Raw genomic sequence first — 19713 nt, forward strand, 5'->3', positions numbered from 1 at the left:
GACGGTAGAGAAATCATGCGCCATCTATTGATAAATATTGGAATTACACGTGTGGTTAGTACTTCAGGTTGACTCCGTTGTTGATGATTTCAGGAAAAAACTAAATGTCTTCAGAAATAAGACGCAGCAAATTCAAGTTCTGACAATAATTTAAGAAATGTGACATTGGAGTGAGGTCCCCCCCCCCCCCGGTCCGTTTGTTTGTTGTTCATATCTCATATCTGTGATTGTGTGATTTGGTGCAGCCTGATTGAATATGAGGGGACTGTTATGCTGGTGGAGGAATGAGTTTTACTCTAAGGATCTTATTGAGTTATGGGCGCTGGAGTGCTGAGGACGACTCGATGTAGAGAGTGACCACGTTCGATTCCATCTCCTCAGAGAACAGAAAGTGTGTTTTCAAGTGTGAGTGACACAAAGTGGAGGGAAACTGTAACTGCAGACGAGTCGAGGACTTCAGCGCTTTCACGATGTCGACACACGTGGATTAAAAAAAACACTCACATTATTATTCATGCACCTACTGGTAGAAGACCAGTTTGATCACGTGATTTCAGAGTTTTTTTGGCAACGTAGAAGAAACTAAATTCTGAGAATAAAGTCATAAAGGAGAATTTACAACTTTATTATATGTAAAATTAAGATTCTTCTTGTAATATTATGACTTTATTCTCATAAAACTTATTTTTTTAAAACCACGATTTTATTCTTGTCAAATACTACTACTATTATGATATTAAGTGTTTTTATTTCAACATGGCTCAAATACTCAAAATAGAAATAACTCCAGTGAGTATCCGCCTCACTTTCTAACACTGAAGAACTAAGCCTCTAAACCCAAAGTGGAAACATCGCCCTCTTCTGTCGAACGTGTAAAAACTAAATGATGCACATGAGAATAAAGACGGAAGTCGTTTTGGTCATTTTTTTTTTACATTAAACAGGCGAGAGCATTTCTTTGAAACGCAGAACGACCTCACTGCAGGATCTTCCCCCGCGTGTCCGGCAGCTTCAGCGCCAGGAGGCCGCCGCCGGTCAGAGCAGCGAAGGACAGCAGGATGGGGACGGCCGTGGTGACGCCCACAAAGCTGGAGAAGATGGAGCTGCCGAGCACCGCGGCCAGTTTACACAGAGCGTTCAGCAGGCCGAACGCCGTGGCCCTGAGAGACAGAGGGACTCGGGTCAGAGACTCAAACTGTCCCCGTCACCACGGAGGACAAATACAAATCTGTTTGTATAAGGATGGATAGATGGATAGATGGATAGATGGATAGATGGATAGATGGATAGATGGATAAATGGATAGATAGACAGACAGACAGAGGGACGGACGGATGGAAGGACAGAGAGATAGACTGACAGAGAGATAGATAGATAGAGAGATAGAGAGATAGAGAGAGAGAGATAGACAGATAGACAGATAGACAGATAGACAGATAGACAGATAGACAGATAGACAGAGAGATAGATAGATAGAGAGATTGATAGATAGAGAGATAGATGGATAGAGGGATAGAGGGATAGATAGACAGATAGATAGATAAATAGATTTATAGATAGACAGACAGACAGATATAGATAGACAGATAGATAGATAGATAGATAGATAGATAGATAGATAGATAGAGAGAGAGATAGATAGATAGATAGATAGATAGATAGATAGATAGATAGATAGATAGATAGATAGATAGATAGATAGATAGATAGATAGATAGAGGCACCTTATAGAAGCCGGGTAGAGCTCCACCGTCACCACCTCGATGCCGTTCCACGCCGCCACGCTGACCCCACAGAACAGACACTGCAGGGCGATGATCGCTGATTGGCTGAAGCTCAGAAACAGGAAGAAGGTGCAGCCGGCAGAAATCAGCATGGAGCCCCCTGTGGAGAGAACACCACGGATCTTTATGATTTAAAAAGTAATGTGCAAAAAGATTTAATATAAAGAAAACTAGAGATGTTTCTTATTGTGAAATAAACAAGACCATCAACCAATCACTGTCCTCCATCTGATCACCTATGATCTTCACTCGGCCGATCTTCTCCATGAAGAGCGCTGAGATGATGTTGCCCGGCAGCACGGCCAGACTCCCCAGGAAGCTGACCAGGTAGATGAGCACGTCGTTCTCCTCGTCGTGGTCCAGGTGGCAGCCCTGCTTGTTGTGCTCAAAGGACGAGTTCTCCATCCGGCAGTTGATGAACTTCTCCTCCCACAGATCTGCAGAGGAACAGGGCCCGTTTGTCTCGTCTCTAACTGGAAGCAGACGTGATGTTTCCTCCGAGTTTTACTGTCTCTCAGACCCAATGACCAGCTGCTCCGGTGTCACGGTGTGTTCCCTGTCCTTATTTAATTAAAGAGGAGTTCTGGTACATTTTAACCTGGAACCAGTGTTTATATATTCGGGTGTAAATCTTATTTTTCAACATAGAGAACAAAGAAAATGTTATTTTCACCAATAAAAGGCTGAAATTGAGTCATTACACACGTCTCACTCTTCTGCTCGTTGCTTCTCTCTCTCGCCCTTTAAGGTTAATCTACGATCATAAATAAACTATTTTAACGCAGTTTTGCGCCCCTGCTTCTGATCATACATCACGATGTATAACTCCACGGTCAGCTCGCACAGAGACTCGCTGATTAAAACAATCACAGATATTGTTTTAATGTCAGTAAATGGAAACTTTAGTTGAGAATTGGTGTGAAAACCATCAAAGTGAACCAATTCCTGTGATGTGAGATTATGGAGATACACGATATCTGCATAATCCCGAACAGTAAAGAGAACTCAGTGATGGATTTTTCTCTTTGACCCACTTGTACGGACAAATGAGACACAGTGGACGTTTCTGGACCATGTGACCCCTCAGAGGACGGACGGGTTCCCAAACCTTTGACCTCTGACCCACGTTTACTCCTCCCCCAGCTGAACCCACCTGTGTTGGTGAAGAGCGTGGAGCGGATGGTGCAGTTCTCAAACACTGTGTCTGTGGACCTGATGTCCTCAAAGTGACAGTCTTCAAACAGAGAGTCCTCAAACTTCACTGACTTCATCTCTATTCGGATGAACCTATGGAGATGGGATGGGACACACGCACACACACACACACACACGCAAACACACACACACAAAGAAAACATGGACTCACTTCTATCGCTGTGGTGTCACAGAATCAGAGAAGACACAATGGGCTGTTATGGGTCAAATCCCTTCACTGTTCAGACATTTAACCCAAAGCCCGTTGAGTCATTCTTAAATTCTGCAGAAAGCATAGAAGTTCAATAATATACAGTTCTGTAGGAATCTGTATATCTGCAGTGAGAACGTCCTCCGGCTCCACTGAGCTGAGAGGATCTCATGGGACCTGGAGGCGCTGAAACAACGTTGTGCGTCTTCACCACATGGACAGAAAACCCCCGACATGCACATGAGTACACAATTCAAACCGTTCACAGTATGCAGAAATACTGTAAGTCTCTGTAAACACCTGGAGGTTCACGCCCCTCACAGGGTCACTCAGTGTTTTATTTGTTCTGATCTCGAACATGTGACGTGAGGTGATGACGAGTCACGTGATGTTTCTGATCACAACAGACCTGAGGATGAACTGACTGATAACTCTGAGTCCTCAGGCCGAGCTGCAGATGGAAGTGACCGTTTAAGACTGAGCTGATGTTCAAATGTTAAAATCTGATTGATTTAAACATCTCAACCCACAGATCAAGATGCTGCTGCTTCACTGGGATTATAATAAACACAACAAACAGAGAAGAACACAATGAAAGTGTTTTTACAGGTTAATATCTGTTTAGTTTCATAATGATTTATTCCTGTTTGGTTGCTATTTTAAAACTCAGACAAATCACAAACACAGTGGCCACATTATGAAACTATGCACATTATTAATATAGAATGAAATTGTTTAATTCTTATTCTGTCGCTTGTAACGAGGATGAAAAACACTGTCCTCAGTTTTACTTTCGAAATAATCTGAGCTACAGAGACGTATCTCATCTCACACTCAGTGTTTGAAACTAACAGATATTATATATAATATATTATATAAAGTATAATAAATGTATATTTGTACATACACTGCTGAGCTGTATCCAGACAGTGAGACCGTGAGACTTACTTGTCGTGGATATATTCTCCTTCTGTGTGGATCTGGTTTTCCAAAGAAAAGTTAAAGTGGAAGTTTTCCACTCGTTCTCTATGCAGCACCTGAGAAAAGAGACAGAACGATGTGAATCTCTTTCCTGCTGAAGTCCAGATGTGAACATCAGGAGCATCTGCTCCATGCTCCTGTGCTCGGGAGCTTCTGATTCAGAACTTCTCTTCCAAAAACACAAATCAGAAACAGGACCGGAGGTTGATGGTAAAGTTTTCTTATGAGCTTCATACATCCTTTGCAGAAAACTACAGAATCAAGCAGTTCCTAAATGTCACTTTAACTTTAACTTCAGATTAAAGCAGAGTCGCTCTGAGTTTCCATGACTTTATGACTTTACCTTGACCTTGGACTTGTATTCCTCGTACTGAAGGTGCTTGATCATGTCAGGGAACCACACGGACAGACCATAGTAGCTGTGATCGAGAGAGGACAGAGTCAATACAACTGAACTTCCACCCAGACTAAATAAACTGCAGCTCCATGATCAGATCAGGGATTTGCTTCTGCCTTGTGAAGCTGCTTTACGGCCAAACAGCAGTTTGAGGTGGCGGCTCTGAAGGTCTGAACCAACCTGAAGGCCATGCAGAACCAGATGACGGCCATGAAGAGGGTGGCCAGCCTCAGCTCTGCAGACACGAGAGACGCCACGTTCTTCAACACCTAGAACAAATATAAATGTAGAGTCAACTCTGTTTAGATTTACTGCTTCTCTCTCACATTACAATTTCAACATATGGGACAATTGTACTCCAGTGCAGATGCTAAGTTGCTGTGTGTGGTCTGCACTATTATACACTCTTCATATACGGAATGCAATGAATGCACCACCGACCTTCTGCTTAGTGAGCAACCCTCTCATGTTTAAGAAAATAACAAAATGGCCTCAGATATGAGCATTTTAGCTTTTGATTTGCAGTTTGAGTCAATCCAGTGGTTTCTGAAAGTGTGTCATGATCCAGGAAGTGGTGAACGGACTCGTCTACACACAGTGAGTAAATTAAATCTACCCATAGTCGTGTGTAGGATGTTTCTGTCTGTGCAATTGAGCTGCAAGCGTCCTGACTAGCACCAGGAAATTGTGTTTGATTGTGTCAACGTCTCAAATACTGGATCACAGCTTCCTGAGTGAAAGACTGAGGCAGTTTTTTCTTGACTGAAAAGATTACCCTGCTGTGCCCTCCTGTGGTGTGCCCCAGGGTTCTGTCCTGGGTCCTATACTTCATTTTCTGTTTTTAACTTTTTACTGCTCCAGATTCTCAGCTAAAGGGAGACATCTTTTAAAATGAGGAAAATACTTCAGGCTGAGTCAGTAGCTTTTGTTTCAATCAAATCTTAAAGCGCACTGTTACCGCATTCACTGATTCTACCTTACTCTAGTTTTTAATCATCATAACAGGAAGTAGGGTTAAAATTTTGGTTTGATGTCTTCGGGGCCTGGTGGTAGCCACAGTCTCAACCAGTGAGCGTGACCACATACCAGTTTGCAGAGCGTGAGCGAGCGCACAGCCCAGCGCTGCACAGACGTCCCAGTCGCACTCTGGATCTCAATGAACTCGTCCTCAGCTGTTTTCGGAGCCTTGATGTGAGTCACCTGAAAAGATGGAGGACAAGGAAAATAGAGTCAAAACAACGTTCTCCAAAATAAAACTAAACTTTGACTTCACACTCTGAATCCAGCTCCAGCCCTGAACTCTCAGATGGAATAAATGGTTCCTTCTCTCATGTCAAGCTCCTCTTCAGATTAAAAAAAATATAACATATTGACTCACAAATGACAAATTACACAGTCAGATGTTACACAGCAGTTTTCAATCTACAACAAATGTAAACAAGTAAGATACTGAAACAGTCCTGAAAAGTATTTAAAATTAGATGTTGGATATTCAAACCCTGAATATCACATATATCTCTTCATTGTGTATTTTAATAAACTTCTATTGTGTTACATCCACACGCACTCACAGTAAAGACTTTTTCCGGTTGTCCCTTGGCTCTCCAGTTGGTGTCGTGAACTTGCTTCAGGATCATCCACGCCTCATCGTGTTTGGCATTCTGCTCAACACACACACACACACACACAAACACACACACACACACACACACACACACACACACACACACACACACACACACAAACACACACACACACACACACACACGCACACACACACACACACACACACACACACACACACACACACACAAACACACACACACACACACACACACACAGATAGAAGTTTCAGCTGTTTTTTATCGCTAAGTCTAATTGTAAGTCTGCATTGAAGGTATAAGTGTTAGTTTGAAGGACACATAAAGTCCATATACAAGTAGAAATACACAGTTTGGAAAACAACCTAATAGTGGAGGCAACAATTTGCCCCCACACAGTGTCGGAGCTGAAGTTCTGCAGTCTCACCTCCAGGAGGAAGCGAGGGCTCTCCGGCATGAAGGTGAGTCCAACCAGAGAGGTGATGGCCGGGAGAGCTGCAACCAGGATGAAGACCCTCCAGCTGTGGAACTGGAACTCTGTGCCCATACTGAAGCCCCAGCCTGTACACACACAAACACACACACACACACAAACACACACACACAGGTGAAAACAGCACTCTGGGCTAAAGGCCTGCAGGTGTGAATCCGCCTCTTGAGAGTGTTGGGGTTCAATCTTTGCCCAAAGATTTGTCTGATTAACAATTGTTCCATATACAATAGGAATCAGCAAGGGGAGTATACAGTGGAAAAATATATCAAATCATCTGCAGCACACAGTCAATGGTGTGATTTCAAATCTGGAAACTCTTCGGTAGATGTTCCTGTTTCCGCTCAGGCAGCGTTAGAGGAGAGCTCTGCAGCATTTGAACAGGTTATTAGCATCTTTAAGTTCTCACCATATCTGGGGATGATGCCCCAGGCAGTGAAGGAGGCGTAGATCCCACCGATCATCCAGAACATACACAACCAGGACAGATGCTCTCCTCTCTTGTCCATCTGAAGAAACTCAGAGAAGTACGTGTACACGATGGGTACTGTCCCGCCGATGCTGAGAGGAGAGAAAGTTCCACTAAATACCAGGAAGTAGATACTAATACACCAATATCTGCTTTTTATTTAACTGGAGGTTTAAAGCAAATGTGAGCTAATGAAGCTGATGTGGTTGAAAGTGCTGTAAAAAGCTTGGTGTGTGTTTGTGGTCGTTACCCGACGCCAGACAGCACCCTGAAGAACAGGAAGAAGCCGTAGCCTTGGGCGAACGAGGACAGGAAGGCGAAGACGCAGTTTATCGCCAACGCCACAATCAGGCAGCGCCGACGGCCGACTTTGTCTGCGAGGCCCCCCCACAAGAAGGCCCCCACCATCATGCTCACGAAGACGGTCAGACCTGCACCGAGAGAAAAAGAGAAAGAGCAGAAATAATAAAGTTATATTCACTAATGTAAAGAAGTAAAAGTACTTTGTTAACTGACTGGGAACGGAACATGTCCTCCTTCTTCACGTCAGCCTGTCCTGACGTCTTGTGGTAGAAATGTTTCAGCTCACTCAGCTCTTTATAAGATTTTCATTAGTGCTGCTGCCTTCACCCAGTAGCACCTCGACTGGTGCCAGGTGCTGGCAGCGTCTCACTGCAGCATGCAGATGGCCGGGCCACAGGGGAGAGCAGTGACTGATCCTGGGTCTTACACTGCAAACACAGTATTTTATATAGATGTGCACCAGGACAGAAATAAAGACTCATATCACGTCCAGTTTCTCTAACTGGGTCTCGGGGATCTGAGGCAGCGCTGAGATGCTACAGCTCCTTTTCCAGAGGTCGGGACGGAGCATCAATAATTCTGACGCTGTCGTCTGCTGACTCAGAAACAAACCCAGACTCTGTGTTATCAGAAGAGGTAGAGAGGGAGAACGGAGGAGTAGAAGCTGTGAGGGTCTGAAGGAGGTCAGGTGATTCTCAGATGAATATAAAACACTTTATACCCGAGAGGAGAAAGTGTTTTTATTTTCTCAGCACTTCTGCAACTTCAGACAAATCGATTCCGTTCGATTCCTCCTTCTCAGTTTGCAACAAGATCGAGAGCAGATGAGATAAAGATAGATGGAGGAGGATGGAAATAGGAAGCATAGAGACAAGAGAATGGAGGGATGGTAACAGGGAGAGAAAGAGAGGGAGGGAGCTGTAAAAGTAAAAGCATCCCTGATTAGTTTCTCTGCCACAGGCCTGTCTGCTGCTGAGTCAGGCGTCTGCAGAGGAGACGACAAAAAGAACGACTGACGATAAACACGATTTAGATCGGCAGGCACGTTAAATCACAGTGAAGCCAAGTAACAACGAACTAATACTTTGTTACTGGTCTTCAGGTATATGTACTTTACTGGAGTATTTTATTTTTACTTTTACTCCACATTTTAAATATCTGAACTTTCTACTCATTATATTTTTTTTAATCGGCTCATTACTGTGAACATCAAGGCAGATTTAATACTAAATGGACGATAACACAAAGTAGTACTTGATGTATATGCATCAGTGGATATCTCGCACAACTAATATTATTATATTGGTATAATTACTTTCATATATAAATATATATTATATACTATATATACTGTACACTGTATACTATATATACTGTACTATTTTTATATACTGTCTAACAATAACATTACCATCATATCATCAGTACTTACCATCATCTGCCACTGCACCTTATCTACCCATTTATCTTATGTTTCTGTTTTTTATTGTTCCTACCGCAATATTTTATATTTTATATTCTATTCTATTTTATTTTATTTTATTTTATTTTATTTTATTTTATTTTATTTTATTTTATTTTATTTTATTTTATTTTATTTTATTTTATTCAAATGTACCGGCTGCTATGACGACTTAATTTCCCTTCGGGATGAATAAAGTAATCTATCTATCTATCTAATGCAACACAATGTATATGTGAGGAAATAAGAACATGGAAGAAAGTAAGGAATCAGAAAACATCTGTAAAAGTAGCTTTTCTACTCTTCATGGAGTAAAGAGGTTGAATCAGCACTTTTTCTTTACTTGAGTCGTTTTAAAGAAATAACAGAACCTGGATGACTGAGAGTCTCCCTCACATGCTGCATATATATATAGTATTTACAGCAGGAAGTCGTTAAGGACCACTAGACTGATTTACACAAATCACTCCTCATCCAACGAGCTGATTCATTCCTGCCTCGGAGCCCATTAGCTAATTAGACTGCAGCACGAGGATTTACAGAGAAGTTTCAGAAACCCAATGACTCCCCATTGGCTGCCTGTGTGTGTGTGTGAGTGTGTGAGTCTTTGTGTGTGTGTGTGTGTGTGTGTGAGTGTGCGAGTGTGTGATTGTGTGTGTGTGTGTGTGTGTGTGTGTGTGTGTGTGCGTGTGTGTGTCAGCTCTCCTAAAAGTGAAGCCAAAACATTTTGTTCTCCCCCTGGTGGGCTGGCTGCAGTATAGGTCCTACACCGTGCTGCCTCCATGTTAACAGATGGGACAACTAAATAATCCAAAAAGACATTTTCCTAAATATGGTATGTGTCGTTTCACGTTCATCATCATGACCACATCTCTTTCAAAGAAAACCCTTCAATCAACACCAGGCCTCTCGAGCTCTTACCCAGCATTCCTTTCTCTGCGTTGGACAGACACAGATCCTTTTCTGCGGAGGGAAGAACGAACGCAACAACAAAACATTCCACTCCATCGGCCATCAACGCCAGGCCCAGCACCACGAAGAGCGTCCACTGGAACTTCCCGTGGCCACAGTCCTCCATGATGTCCTCGTACTGCTCGGACAGCTCCTCCAGCTCGGAGACAGCAGTCCGGGCAGATCGAGCTTTAGCCCTGGGACACAGAGAGAGAACGAGAATAAGAACAATAATGAAAACGCTAACAACACGTGACCGTCTTTGTTGACACTGATAAAAATCTGTGATTCATTTTACACAGTTCTGAGAACAATAGAATGAGAGATGTTGGTTTGTGGTTTGTCAGCTCAACACAGTTCTCGTGTGCATCTGACTGAGCAGAGACGATCCTGTAGTATTTTAATTAATCCAGATGTCGACACAGGCTGCACAACACAACACACAACACACACACATCTATTTCACGCTATGCAACTGCAGCCCAACGTGTATGATGCGAGTAAAGAGTGAAGTGTTGTGCGGCTATGAACTGCAGTGAGATGATAATTTCGGAGAAAGTTTGGTGACTGAAAACAAAAAGGTGGAATGAGGCCACTGCAGTTGTTTTTGCACTTTTCCATGTTTTTCGGTTCAGTGAAACCATAAACAACAGAGGAATCGAACGTGTGCCTCACCGTGCCGCCCTCTGAGCCGCCTTCACCTCGTCAGGGTGAGGTATCCCCTGATACTCTCCCTCGTACATCTGGTCCTCTTCATCGTGTCCCTCCGTGGCGTCGCTCGCTGCGTCCTCTTCCTCCCGAGGGTCCATCTGGTACCCGTACCCGTCAGGCCCCCCCCCTTCTCCGTACGTCCCGTAGCTGTCGCCCCCTTGCTGTTGGTACACGTTGTTTTGGTAGGGGTCGGCCATCTTGACTCACCCAGCCCGCGAGGCTTAGAAATGATTTAAACGACAAGGCGTTCGTTTGACTTGTGGGTTGTTTCTGTTCCGGTGTCGAGAGATGAACACGTTTTTTTTTACGTTAGCATGATCACGATCTTTAGTTACAGTTATCTGGAGCTTCTCTGCCGTAAACGTGACGGCTTCAGTCTCTGGTTGTCGAGGTCGTACTGGTCGTACTGGTCGTACTGGTGGTGACTCCAGAGTCCAGTCGGGTCTCGTAATGGGTTATCACTCCTGAAAACAGAAAAATTCACATTAATTTAGTCTGAAGAGATTCACACAATATTCATCTGCTCCAAACACTCGTCATGTATAAGTCAGTATAATAAATAAGAATTTTGATTTCTCATGAAGAACATTTGCAGGATGTTGAGTGAGAGGTGAAAGGTCAAAGTATATAAACATGTAAACACAGTTCACTCTCTTTCCATCGATAACAACAAACTGAACTGGTGAGTTGATGGTGACGCAGGTCGACCAGCAGCTGGGACAGACTGGGACACATCCACAGTTGATGGTGTCGCTTTTAATATCTACACTGTGTTTCCACATTCGGCCAAAAATAAACTGGACAAAGATTTTATCCAATTAGATTCATGATGTGAGAGCAGAGGACGAGTGAGAGGAGCGGGATGAGATGAGACTGGACCTGGATCAGGACATGAACCATTTGAAAGGTAAGACGCTGTCGACTGAAGGTTTGTTGTCTGGTGAGGGTCCCTCCTCCTTCATGACTGTGACTCTGTCAGAATAACAGCAGAACAGCTGAGCTCTGCTCGTTGAGCTGCTCTGAAACGTCTGCAGGAAACTTCCACAGCTCCAAACACAACATGAGATACGACTTCCAGCTCGTTTCTGTGTTAACAAACACAAGACAGATTCACAGTCACTGAGCCAGACAGCATCCTGCTTCTTTCTCAGCATCGCTGGCTGACGTCAGTTTGAGTCATTGAGGTTTTTTGATTGACACGACTGCAAAGGGCTGTTTGTTTGGTCTCTGGTGATCCTGCCTGCAGGTTCCTTTCTGGGTCAGTGGACTCAGAACCTGAAGTACAGACCTGCTGCTGGACTCAGAACCTGAAGTACAGACCTTCTGCTTCACTCAGAACCTGAAGTACAGACCTGCTGCTGGACTCAGAACCTGAAGTACAGACCTGCTGCCGGACTCAGTCCAAAGAACCTGAAGTACAGATCTGCTGCTGGACTCAGAACCTGAAGTACAGACCTGCTGCTGGACTCAGAACCTGAAGTACAGACCTGCTGCTGGACTCAGAACCTGAAGTACAGACCTGCTGCTGGACTCATAACCTGAAGTACAGACCTGCTGCTGGACTCAGAACCTGAAGTACAGACCTGCTGCTGGACTCAGAACCTGAAGTACAGACCTGCTGCTGGACTCAGAACCTGAAGTACAGACCTGCTGCCGGACTCAGAACCTGAAGTACAGAGCTGCTGCTGGACTCAGAACCTGAAGTAAAGACCTGCTGCCGGACTCAGTCCAAAGAACCTGAAGTACAGACCTGCTGCTGGACTCAGAACCTGAAGTACAGACCTGCTGCTGGACTCATAACCTGAAGTACAGACCTGCTGCTGGACTCAGAACCTGAAGTACAGAGCTGCTGCTTCACTCAGAACCTGAAGTACAGACCTGCTGCTGGACTCAGAACCTGAAGTACAGACCTGCTGCTGGACTCAGAACCTGAAGTACAGACCTGCTGCTGGACTCAGAACCTGAAGTACAGACCTTCTGCTTCACTCAGAACCTGAAGTACAGACCTGCTGCTGGACTCAGAACCTGAAGTACAGACCTGCTGCTGGACTCATAACCTGAAGTACAGACCTGCTGCTGGACTCAGAACCTGAAGTACAGAGCTGCTGCTGGACTCAGAACCTGAGGTACAGACCTGCTGCTTGACTCATAACCTGAAGTACAGACCTGCTGCTGGACTCAGAACCTGAAGTACAGACCTGCTGCCGGACTCAGTCCAAAGAACCTGAAGTACAGACCTGCTGCTGGACTCAGAACCTAAAGTACAGACCTGCTGCTGGACTCATAACCTGAAGTACAGACCTGCTGCTGGACTCAGAACCTGAAGTACAGAGCTGCTGCTTCACTCAGAACCTGAAGTACAGACCTGCTGCTGGACTCAGAACCTGAAGTACAGACCTGCTGCTTCACTCAGAACCTGAAGTACAGACCTGCTGCTGGACTCAGAACCTGAAGTACAGACCTGCTGCTTCACTCAGAACCTGAAGTACAGACCTGCTGCTGGACTCAGAACCTGAAGTACAGACCTGCTGCTGGACTCATAACCTGAAGTACAGACCTGCTGCTGGACTCAGAACCTGAAGTACAGAGCTGCTGCTGGACTCAGAACCTGAGGTACAGACCTGCTGCTTGACTCATAACCTGAAGTACAGACCTGCTGCTGGACTCATAACCTGAAGTACAGACCTGCTGCTGGACTCAGAACCTGAGGTACAGACCTGCTGCTTGACTCATAACCTGAAGTACAGACCTGCTGCTGGACTCAGAACCTGAAGTACAGACCTGCTGCTGGACTCAGAACCTGGAGTAAAGACCTGGTGCTGGACTCAGTCCAAAGAACCTGAAGTACAGACCTAATGCTTGACTCAGAACCTGAAGTACAGACCTAATGCTGGACTCAGAACCTGAATAACCAACCTGCTGCTGGACTCAGAACCTGAAGTACAGACCTGCTGCTTGACTCATAACCTGAAGTACAGACCTGCTGCTGGACTCAGAACCTGAAGTACAGACCTGCTGCCGGACTCAGTCCAAAGAACCTGAAGTACAGACCTGCTGCTGGACTCAGAACCTGAAGTACAGACCTGCTGCTGGACTCATAACCTGAAGTACAGACCTGCTGCTGGACTCAGAACCTGAAGTACAGAGCTGCTGCTTCACTCAGAACCTGAAGTACAGACCTGCTGCTGGACTCAGAACCTGAAGTACAGACCTTCTGCTTCACTCAGAACCTGAAGTACAGACCTGCTGCTGGACTCAGAACCTGAAGTACAGACCTGCTGCTGGACTCAGAACCTGAAGTACAGACCTTCTGCTTCACTCAGAACCTGAAGTACAGACCTGCTGCTGGACTCAGAACCTGAAGTACAGACCTGCTGCTGGACTCATAACCTGAAGTACAGACCTGCTGCTGGACTCAGAACCTGAAGTACAGAGCTGCTGCTGGACTCAGAACCTGAGGTACAGACCTGCTGCTTGACTCATAACCTGAAGTACAGACCTGCTGCTGGACTCATAACCTGAAGTACAGACCTGCTGCTGGACTCAGAACCTGAGGTACAGACCTGCTGCTTGACTCATAACCTGAAGTACAGACCTGCTGCTGGACTCAGAACCTGAAGTACAGACCTGCTGCTGGACTCAGAACCTGGAGTAAAGACCTGGTGCTGGACTCAGTCCAAAGAACCTGAAGTACAGACCTAATGCTTGACTCAGAACCTGAAGTACAGACCTTCTGCTTCACTCAGAACCTGAAGTACAGACCTGCTGCTGGACTGAGATCCTGAAGTACAGACCTGCTGCTGGACTCAGAACCTGAAGTACAGACCTAATGCTGGACTCAGAACCTGAATAACCAACCTGCTGCTGGACTCAGAACCTGAAGTACAGACCTGATGCTTGACTCAGAACCTGAAGTACAGACCTGCTGCTGGACTCAGAACCTGAAGTACAGACCTGCTGCTGGACTCAGGTGTGAAAGCAAGATATCTGAGCCACAGACCGACAGGATCTGAATCCTCAGATGGAGAAGAATAAATAAAATAGGAATCATAAAACAAGACCAGACAAACAGGAAATACAATACACTCATAATGTCCATCACAAAACCAAGTGTCTAAAAAGTGATAATTCAAAACTCAGATCCTTCAGAGAAACACAGACTGAGTAAAGAACAGATCCAAGGTCTGATGTGAGTCAGCAGTTTGACGATTTGATTGACAGATGTTTTATTACAGAAAGCTGGACGGGAGGAAATGAACAATCTGGACCGGCCGAGGTTTGGACTGTTCATCCATCAGCGTCACATGACGGAGGTGTCACATGTCTCTGAGCTGATAGAGGACAGAACGTGGAGGCCAGGTCCACAGGGCGTCTTCCTGAGAGTTTACACTTCTCCTTCCTTATCTTCTACTTCTGGAAGATGCTGAACCTAATCAGTAGAGGAGAAGGTTTCCGGACCTGGAGTCTGCCTCCATCTTAATAAACCATCGGTGGTTTGAACCCAACAAACACGTTTCTTTAGTTTTCTGTTTCTGGCGTCAGATGAAGAGCTGATGAAGAACTGTGTGTGTGATAATTAGTGGTGAAGCTGAGGGGAACGGTTCTGAGACAGATGGTTGGTCAGGTTGGGATCTGATAGTTCACTGGTTTCACACGTTGACGTAAGAATGTGCACACGAACATGGTTTGTTTCACAGCAGCAGGGATTATGTAATCTGAGATGAACCAGTGAGCACAGAAGCTCCTGACTGGACTGAAGCCCGTTCTCCTGTCTTCCATCCACTGACTGTGGAGCCCGGAAAACCAACAAGGGACGAGAGAGATGCTACAAACATGTTCCAACAACATTTCACAAAACACTACACACACCCTGAGCTTATTTGAAGTGTTTTATGTTATATGTAGTCTTTCTATTCGGATGTAGTGTTTGTGTATTTTACATTTCACCTTGTTGAATATCACGTTCATGCTGCCACTGTCATAAACCAGTTCACCAGCAGGTTTCAGCTTTTCCTGTTCATGAAGGGACTTTATTCAGGTTTCTGACTACTCCAGGACACTAGAGGGAGTGCTGGGCTCAGATCGGACAAAGGGAACATTAACAAGAATTGCTGAGTTAACAGTGACCTTTGATGTGTTCTTAGTTTTGCTTTATCATCCAGTCAGTGGACAGTTTATTAGGAACCACTAACTCAAACTACTGGTTCTCGTCCAACAGTCCTTTGAATTCTGTTTTTCTTCTCAGTTCTCTTTGTGTTTTACTCTCAGTGTTTCCCAGCGGTCGCTCATTTATTCCAATAAACCATCAGTCACATCCTGCCAGGTACTGGGAGAACAGACAGCACAGCTCCCATAAGCATTGTGCAGTAGTACTGAGCCCTGCAGGTTTCCATCACTTATTTATGAAACCTCACTGCTGTCGACCGAGAACCTTCTGGAAGTGTGTTCCCTCGTCTACACACTTTTTATTCCATTTTGTTTTATGCTTTTATCCAAAGTCTGTTATTATTATTATATTATTCATGAGACTAATAGGTAACATGGCTGCCGCCGCAGCGAGTGACGGTGAAATGCGTAAAAGCTCAGTCACAACAGCTGACCTGGGATCAGATACGACTCTAATTTCAGTTATGAACCGACGTGATGTCCTGAGCAGGAAGACAAACACATCCCTGAGGAAGAGGAGGCTGAAGAGGAAGCTCCAGCGTCAGTCCAGTCATTGGGACAAGATAAATAATTCATCACGCTCCTATCCACAGCAGGAAGACCCCCCCCCCCCCACACACACACACACAGACACACACTCAGTGCAGTCTCCTGTTTCAAATCGGAGCAGAAGTACGCCACAGTCTGTAACAGCAGCGTGATCGAAATGAACCATCTCATTTCAAAAGACCAGGATTTCACACTATCAGCAACAAATCCTCCATCTTTTTTGTCACATATCGATTTTCACTTCATCGTTAAAGTCACTTTGCAGCAACTGAACATTCAGCAGGTTAAACTAATACATATATTAAAATGTGTTTGAACTAAAACGACCTGATTCAAAACTGTCCTCTGAAGAATATTTGTTGTTTCTTATGAAGCTTTAAACTTGTTGTACCTTGTTGGTAAAATGTCTTTTTTTTTTTTAACAGTATTGGTTTGTTGTTCGAGGCCATTGATCTAACGAGGGCTTGATTTGGTGAATCTCATCTCCGGCTCTGAAGCACATGGAGCTTTCAGGGCATCTCCAGATGTTTTGTTAATTTAACTGAGTGTGAAGGTTCCTGTGCCAGGTGCCTAGTTTGAAGAGCATTGCGCTCAGGGGCCTTGTTACAGATCAGGCCCTCAGAGAATAGAGACTAGTTCTCAGCAAAGACAGTTTGGGTTTGGATCCCAGTTTGCCCGGGGCCCCAGGAGTCCCCTGAAGAATTGGTGTGTGTTAGCATGACGCTAAAACACCATATGAAGCATTTACCTTTCAAAACAACATGGATGCTGGACATTAACATTCAAATTTTGGTTGATTTGAAACGAGCAGACACGTCTCACGTCCCTCTCGGTTTGTCTGCAGCCATGTTTAGATTAGATTAGATTGGATTCAACTTTATTGTCATTGCACAGTACAAGTACTTATACAACGAAATGCAGTTTAGCGTCTAACCAGAAGTGCAAAAAAAGGAGTTAAAGTGCAGAGTATTGTGCGTATTTGAAATGTCAATAAATAAGATATGTACAGTAGCAAATATATATGGAATAATACAGTATAAACAGGTATTGTATGATATAAGAACTATGAGCAGTAATAAAGGAAATAGTACAGTACATGTCAGCTGCTGTGTCAGACAACGTGAGCTAACATGCTCACAATGACAAATATTAACACACTGTTATCAAACCAGTGTTAAAGTCCATATTTCACCAAATATACAGTAGGATGGGGGGGGGGGGGGGGGGGGTAACCACAGTCCAACACAGTATAAAGCAGCATTTGTACCTAACTATCACGTAGATGTTTCCGTCTGGATCATAACGTTTGATAAGTTCCCGGACAGACGTCCCCGTCACGTTCTATCGCTTGGTTTCCTGTCCCGTCTCGTTGTCATGCAGTAAATGAATAATGTCCTCCCCAGAGACACACACAGGTTCTTCTAGAGAGACGAGCTCTGGAGAACTCCACTGTCTGACGCTTCCAGGTCAAGCTTCACAAACTCATTTCTGTTCCATGTTATCTCACGACAGTTTGACGCTACTTGAAGGAAAGAGGAATCTAAAAACGACACATGTGACTTTACACTCATCACCACTCCAGAAGCTTGTGTACGAGACACAGCAAAGACACAAAGACACAAAGACACAAAGCCTGTGTCCTGCTTTTGTTCGTGTGACACAGAAAACGAATCAACAGTCACAGCAAAAACACAAGCGTGTGTATGTGTGTGTGTGTGTGCATTGATTACATAATGTAGTGAGCAAACCATCCCTGCTGAATAGCAGCTTTTCGTGCTTCCAACTTATTAATAAATACGTGTCCTCGTTTAGTTAAAGACTGAAACTCAGTGTCCTCACAGAGTCTTTCTCCTCGTCACAGATATAGATTCAGGATGGGAGCAAATCTTCTGATATCTGATCTGTACGTACTCTGAACAGTACTATCACTACTAAAACAAGACATAGAAGCAGATTACACATGGCAATACTGTGTTTTATCTGATATTTACAAACATGTACAAACTCAAGAGCAAAAGAAAAACTGTATAATAATTACACATATCTGGTTGTGCAGCAAAGTCTCTCTCGAGGTTATTTTTGTGCTGCACCGCAGTTGAAATCATCTAAAATTGATGACGTTAACCCGCTCCACACGGAACACACAGCAGCTCCAGACCAAGTCTCACTCAACACCAGCAACTCAAACTCCAACTGGAAACCAGTTCTCTTACCAGAAGGAAAGTGAAGTTCACGTCCAGGCGCCGGCGTCCGGACCTCACGACGCTCCTCAGATCCACTGAGGCCCTCAGACGTATCACAGAGCAGAGAGCATCACACACAGAGAGGCAGCACTGAGGGATTAGAGGAGGAGAGGATGGAGCAGCCTCTGCCTCCCTCCCTCCCTCCCTCTTCCTCTGCAGCACTCCTCCCTGCGTCCCACCCACCCCACCCCGCCACACGCTCAGTGGTTCAGTCCACCTCTGTGCGCCAGACGAGCGGGAACCTGCCATTTTGACGACGAAGGGGGGACAGAAGGGGGCCGAGGGGGGGGGTGGGTAGGGAGGTGAGCGTGGGGAGGGGATTGGAAGAGGCATATGGGCGGCTGGTGGGCCTTGGGGGGGGTGATGGTGGATGGAGGGAGACAGGGAGGGAGGGAGGGGGGGGGGGTGAGGACAGAGCGGGTGACAGATGCGTTGACTTAATGTGAGAGTGGAGATGGTTGATCAGAGACTTTCACTGCGCTGATGGAAACATGAACACTGAATAAAAACAAACCTCTGATTCTTTATTTCCATTTAAATGTCTTTATTATAGAATATAGTGAATATCTGCCGTAATATTTTAAGCGTCCACGGTAGATTTACCACCAATGTTATATTCTCCTGTAGAAGTTCATTAATCAAATGAGTTGAATGAAATGAAAAATATGTTTTATTTGCAATGTCAAGGAGAAATACTAGACTACCCACAATCCGTGGGGGGGTGGGGGGGCGGGGGTGGGATTAGGCATTCAGCGTGTGATGGGTAAGGGGCTGGAGCAGAGGATGGTCCCCATGATTATAGAATGACAGGGATGTATCTCCGACCATATGGAGCCCCATTAGGTTCTCATTAGTCTGTACAGGCTGGAGGGGAAACAGCTACACACACACACACACACACAAACACACACACACACACACACACACAAACACACACACACACACACACACACACACACACACACACACACACACACACACACACACACATACACACACACACACAGATGTTATCTGGTGTTCACTTTGTCTTCTGGCAAATGGAGGAAAGTGAATAAATAATAATCATGCTCATTAACGGTTTGTTTGTGAAGATTAAAAATCAAGATGCATCATAATCATGTGTCACATGACGGGAAACTCACTTTTCACCAAATGTTATTCCACAGTCATTATTTCTTATTTCCAACCGACTGCTTCG

At 44.8% G+C, this 19713-nt stretch overlaps 1 protein-coding gene across 1 annotated transcript; it reads right to left on the reverse strand.

Moving 5' to 3' along the window:
- Positions 1-914: 914 nt before the first annotated feature.
- On the reverse strand, positions 915-18583 carry LOC133954670 (synaptic vesicle glycoprotein 2B-like). Its single transcript, XM_062389102.1, has 15 exons — positions 18483-18583; positions 10519-11018; positions 9814-10040; positions 7378-7558; positions 7068-7219; positions 6596-6729; positions 6139-6228; positions 5654-5767; positions 4748-4836; positions 4514-4589; positions 4138-4226; positions 2938-3071; positions 2021-2221; positions 1725-1884; positions 915-1160 (listed from the first exon to the last, which is right to left on the reverse strand). Exons 2-15 carry the CDS (start codon positions 10749-10751, stop codon positions 977-979), a joined length of 2064 nt encoding a protein of 687 aa, XP_062245086.1. The 5' UTR covers positions 10752-11018; positions 18483-18583; the 3' UTR covers positions 915-976.
- Between the last annotated feature and the right edge of the window lie 1130 nt (positions 18584-19713).

Source organism: Platichthys flesus, chromosome 6, assembly GCF_949316205.1.
Source record: "Platichthys flesus chromosome 6, fPlaFle2.1, whole genome shotgun sequence".
Classification (NCBI taxonomy): Eukaryota; Metazoa; Chordata; class Actinopteri; order Pleuronectiformes; family Pleuronectidae; genus Platichthys; species Platichthys flesus.